Source organism: Ornithodoros turicata, chromosome 2, assembly GCF_037126465.1.
Source record: "Ornithodoros turicata isolate Travis chromosome 2, ASM3712646v1, whole genome shotgun sequence".
Lineage (NCBI taxonomy): Eukaryota > Metazoa > Arthropoda > Arachnida > Ixodida > Argasidae > Ornithodoros > Ornithodoros turicata.
Window position 1 is genome coordinate 57639575 of NC_088202.1, and position 5607 is coordinate 57645181.

The 5607-nt window shown below is 48.3% G+C and overlaps 1 protein-coding gene across 1 annotated transcript; it reads right to left on the minus strand.

The window, feature by feature from the left end:
• Positions 1 to 536: 536 nt before the first annotated feature.
• On the minus strand, positions 537 to 1055 carry LOC135384681 (uncharacterized). The gene has a single exon (XM_064613871.1). The coding sequence runs from the start codon at positions 1053 to 1055 to the stop codon at positions 537 to 539; it is 519 nt and encodes a 172-aa protein (XP_064469941.1).
• Between the last annotated feature and the right edge of the window lie 4552 nt (positions 1056 to 5607).

Here is a 5607-nt window from a genome sequence, read left to right on the forward strand (position 1 = left end):
AGATCCAGCGAAACTTTATTAAACCACGAAAGCCAAACCGCATGAGATAGGTGAGATAGGAGCGTCTGCTGCTGGAGGGCGTAAGATGGCAGGAAAGTCACTGACGATGTCTGCGAAAGGGCTGGGGTCGGGCAGGCGGAGCGTAGGACTGAGGGCGCGGATAGCAGACGGAAAACCGCGGACCTCAAGCAGTGTGGTGTTGTCCACCAGACGACTGCGACGAATATCCACCAGTAGGTCGAAGTGGTTCAAGAAGTCGGCGCCGATGATCGCGTAGGGAAGGTCGGCGACGACGAAGAGCCAGCGGAAAATGCGGCGAAGACCTATGTTTAAGGTGAGCGATCGGTGCCCATATGTGCCAATTTTCGACTGATTAACGGCTTGTAGCGTATACTCCGGGGAATGGCGCATCTTACCGTGACGGGTCGGAGGAATAATACTAACGTCGGCGCCGGTGTCGACGAGGAACCGTCTGCCAGTCTCGCGATCCGTGATGTAGAACAAGTGGCTGTCGCGGTCCCCAACCATTCCAGCCGTTAATGGTTGGGACTTCCGTTTCCCTGCCATGAGCACGGCGGTTTGCAGTTGCGGGCAGCGACTCCAAAGGTGTCATGGTACCAGCAGTACCCATTGGCAGGAGAAGGAGAGCTGTGGTATCGGCGGGATGGAGATCGGTGGCGGCGATACGAACGCCTAGGAGAATAAGCTCTGGGTGGATGGGAGATAGCAGCGACTTCGACGCGAAGCTCCTGAACTGCGGCTTGCAAATGCTGGACAGTGGAAGTCAAGGTCGCCATAGTGGGATCTGGTAGAGAGAAAGGGGCAGCATCGTATGACAGCCCGGTGGGATAACTTGACTGCGAGGTCTGGCTCGACGCAGCAAGAACGGGAAGGCCCTGCAGGTACATAATACGGTCGGCCGTTTTGGCTAGTTCATCGAGAGATGTGAGTTCGGCAGCAGCCAATATGAGTCTGACATGGTGGGGTAGGCGCTGTAGGAAGAGCTCACGTAGTATGACATCATCAGCGGAAGTATCTCCCAGGAGTTGGCGCATGCGGCGCAAGAGGTGGGTGGGCTTACGATCTCCGAGCTCCTCGCGAGTGAGCAATTGCTGGGTAGTTTCATTTATATTCGACCAAGGGGCGCCGGTGACATTTTTATTTTCTTAAAGAAAAAATATATGTTATGCCTCATCCAAAAAGAAACAAAACAAGCCTAGTCGCAGGTCTCTGCGATATTTCGTTCTCGGTCGGCGAGGCTCCAAGTAAATGAGCGCGATTTGGGGAGTTCCAGCTTTTCCAAATTTAGCGCGCTGGATCCTCCGAACGGCTGCTTTCTTCTGAAAGCAATTTTTTTCACTGGCAGAATGGGTGGTGAAGATTTGCTTAAGACAGTTAAATTCGGTGGCAAATCCTGAAAACATTTCGAAAAAAACTCGCGAAAACGCCTCCGAGGACGTCCGTAGCGCAACTTTGCCAATTTCTTACGTGATCCCGTAATTTCCGAATATGACGAAACTTATATGAGATGAAAGGGCTTTTTTTACTATTTCGTTTAGTATATAGCGCGTTATCATACCTTCAGACATCCGTCCACAGTGACGCAGTAATCGCGAAAGGGTGCCAGAAAATAGCTGTTTTCAGGACCGTTTTTCTCAAAAAGGCCATCTTCAATTTTATTTATATTTTGTGGAGACATGCCTTGGACATCGCTCTTTGATATTATAAAATAAAATTTCTGCTTATTTTATTTCTTCAGGGCGCGCAAATTCTTTTTCCGCACCCTGGTCGCTTTTAATTCTAAGTGCCGGAGAATGGTATTCACAATGGTGCTCTTTTCTTCTTCTTGCTGAATGGTATGACATTACGGGCTGATAAGATTGGTTAACGTGCACCCAAGGATCGATCAAGGATAGTAACTGGAAACATATATTTATTGTTGCACTCTTACAGTGGAAGCCCCAGCACCAACCGCTTACAATAAACACCAGTCCTAGGCGGCACTGAATGTTTTTTTTATTGAATCTGTCCCAAAAGACTGCCGCAATTAGAGCTGTTCGCAATGCACGACACCACCAACTCTTGCCCAGGTGTATGAAGATCGCAGTCTGGGAACAGGACGCACAGCGGACCACTCGCTCTCCTTTTTCGCTTCTCTGAACGCTTCGGCATCCTCACGTGGCACATGCAGCAGCGTAACGTTCGGTAACCTGGGCGTTAGTTTTCGCACAAGATCTTCTGCAGTCTGAATGGCTTCTCCTGGGGGCGAACGGAGATTGTGCAGAGAAGCATGATGCTTGACCACTTCGCCGACCCCGTCGCAGGCATTCTTCCCGTGGCCTGGCGCGCTGAACAGCCATTTGATGACATGGGGGCTTCTCTGCAGCTCGTGAAACTGGTATCTATTTTTAAAGTGTACTGCAGCCCCATCTGACACATACGTACATACACCGTACAAAGGACAGACTTCATCCATGTGTTCATCAATAGTTCTGATGGCCAGAAGCGTTAGCGCCGTGTCATGACGCATGTCGTCCGACACAACGGCGTAGCATCGGGAACCGGACAAATGGTTCACCACGCAAGTGAATACTGCTATTTGGTCTTTCTTCCAATGGTAACCCTGTATTGCAGAAGGAAGAACGACCGTCCAATTTTCCGCATAGTCAAAGTGGAGGACAGCCCTTTTAGTATCTGAGAATGTCTTCTCACTACGTATCGCATTCCGTTGAATGTTGCGCACGTAGTCATGAGTTACGTAGCGGGCTAGCCACTTTCTCAGAAGATGGATAAATTGATCAATGTTGAGGACTAACTTCTGAAGTGTGCTTGATTCCCATATGACGACCTCGACCTCCTCGGCATCGGCGCACATCTCCAAAGATTCCGCCGTCAATGCACTCTCACCTGGACATGATGTGCACCTACCCAGTTTGCACTCTCTTGTTTGCGTTGGGCACAAGCACAATGATTTGAGGTCCTCAAGCGTAAAACACTTGTCCGAGACAAGATTCAGTGCATTCAGACATAAGTCGTATTTGGCACAGTAAGTGCAAACGCACTCTTCCCTATAGGGGCTCATAGAGACATGTGACGGACGAAGGGAATAGAACTTAGTCAGGCTCATTTTGACTTCGGGATGCGCCTCCCGAAACTTGTGGTATGTCTCCCGAATTGTTCGTGACATATAGCGCGTTGCCACTAAGTTATCGGCATCTGCTCCCCGAATTTTCACAACATCTCGAGGCCTTGGGCTCTGAATTGTACAGTCCAATTCATCGTTCAGGTAATACTCGAGGGCCAACTTCACATTCTCGGGGTCGATAACATTCCTGCCAGAGTATTGATCAGGCGTTGCCCATACTCCGCCGTTTTCCCGGAGCCTTTGGCTCTTCTTGATCATGTAGGTTGTAGCTTCGGGAATAGCTTGATGTATTTCAGCCTGGGTGAATGACAAGGGGAGTACAGTCAAGAGTCGACATCTTTCCTGCATGGTGTTGCTTGCAACATACGCCTTCCGCAAGTTTTCAAGCAATTCGTCGCGCTGCCTCTTTTCCACACTTTCTTCCTGCACAGGGATGTCCACACCGTAAGCGCTACTCAGCTGGCGACGAGATGACTTTGACACGGCACTTGCAATTTCTTTCTGCTTTCGTTTTACGTACGGCACGGCGTGTCTAACATCCGTCGGCGGCTTTAATGGGCTGACCCCAGTGTCGTCTTCACGAATTATCTTGTTCACATTTTGCACGATTTCAGTCGGATCACAAAATTCTGAATCTTCGGATCTAGGAGGTGAAGGATCTTGTTGGCTTGAGAGTCCAGACTCACCGAGCTGCAATCGGAATGCGTTATAGCAGTTCACACATATTTCATCCGTATCATCAACACGGTCGGCTTGAGACGCAGGCAAAACAGTGTTTAACAAAGTCGCACCGATAAGTGACACAGCCCTGAAGTTCTTATTCCACAGTATCTTCTTCGTGTGTCGCACACTGTAATCCGGGCAGAACAACCGCTTCTTGCTGAAGAGACTCGTTGCCATTGACGTGCTAGAAGAGCATGCTATATTCCGGCAGCCGAAGGAACTAAACACGTAACTGCGATACAAGCGTGCAAAACACCGAGTGTGGAGAGCAATGAGTGTGGACAGCTGAAGTCACTAAAACCGTTTGACTCGCTGTTCCCACGAAAAGACTGTGGTTTCTTCGGTGAAGGACATCGTTACGAAATGGACAGTTGAGAAATAAATAATCTGCCGTGCACCCACAACCCGTGAAGACCAAACGGAATTAGGTGCTTTTGTGTGTCTGCAAAAGCCGTGCCCTTGGTATTCTTACTTTTGAATGCTTCAACACTGCGCTTATTTCGAACCAGAAAGCAAAGTAGCCGATAAGGCTTCCCAGACTTGCTTACATAAAGCACCGAGCTCGGAAACAAATGGACGCCGCGAAGCGCTTGTGAAGAGCCCTGGACCGGCAATCCAGAAGATGTGGGTTCGATCCCTACAGCTGGCTAACCTTTTCAGTGGCTTTCATCTTTCATCGTTGATTTCTTAGGCAATGTGAGGCTTTGTTTGTATCTGTCCCCTCTATGTTGTTCCCAGCCTCAGAACATCAGTTTATCTCTTGAAGAGACTTCCATGCGAGACTTCCTGTTCTCACGTACAGCTTCACCTTGAAGTGGCTTATCTCCAAAGGATTAACCCTATGGGGAGAGGTGGGTGGGCTACAGAGTGTACCTTTGTTTCAGTTACAGTCATAATAGTCGAGGTTCGTCTTGGTTTTGTGAGCCTCTAATGACGTAGCCTTCACCTGAAGGTAAAGGGGTAAAAAACGCCATTCTCTGACTCATAGAATCTAAACGCGACCAAGGCGCGGGAAAATAATTTGCGCGCCCTGAAGAAATAAAATAAGCAGAAATTTTATTTTATAATATCAAAGAGCGATGTCCAAGGCATGTCTCCACAAAATATAAATAAAATTGAAGATGGCCTTTTTGAGAAAAACGGTCCTGAAAACAGCGATTTTCTGGCACCCTTTCGCGATTACTGCGTCACTGTGGACGGATGTCTGAAGGTATGATAACACACTATGTACTAAACGAAAGAGTACAAAAAGCCCTTTCATCTCATATAAGTTTCGTCATATTCGGAAATTACGGGATCACGTAAGAAATTGGCAAAGTTGCGCTACGGACGTCCTCGGAGGCGTTTTCGCGATTTTTTTTCGAAATGTTTTCAGGATTTGCCACCGAATTTAATTGTCTTCAGCAAATCTTCACCACCAATTCTGCCAGTGAAAAAAATTGCTTTCAGAAGAAAGCAGCCGTTCGGAGGATCCAGCGCGCTAAATTTGGAAAAGCTGGAACTGCCCAAATCACGCTCATTTACTTGGAGCCTCGCCGACCGAGAACGAAATATCGCAGAGACCTGCGACTAGGCTTGTTTTGTTTCTTTTTGGATTAGGCATAACATATATTTTTTCTTTAAGAAAATAAAAATGTCACCGGCGCCCCTTGGTCGATTATAAATGAAACTACCCTGCTGCAAGCGTCGTTGTTCTGAAGCGGCCGTGCGGCGGATTAGCTCGGTCTTTAAGGTGTCGT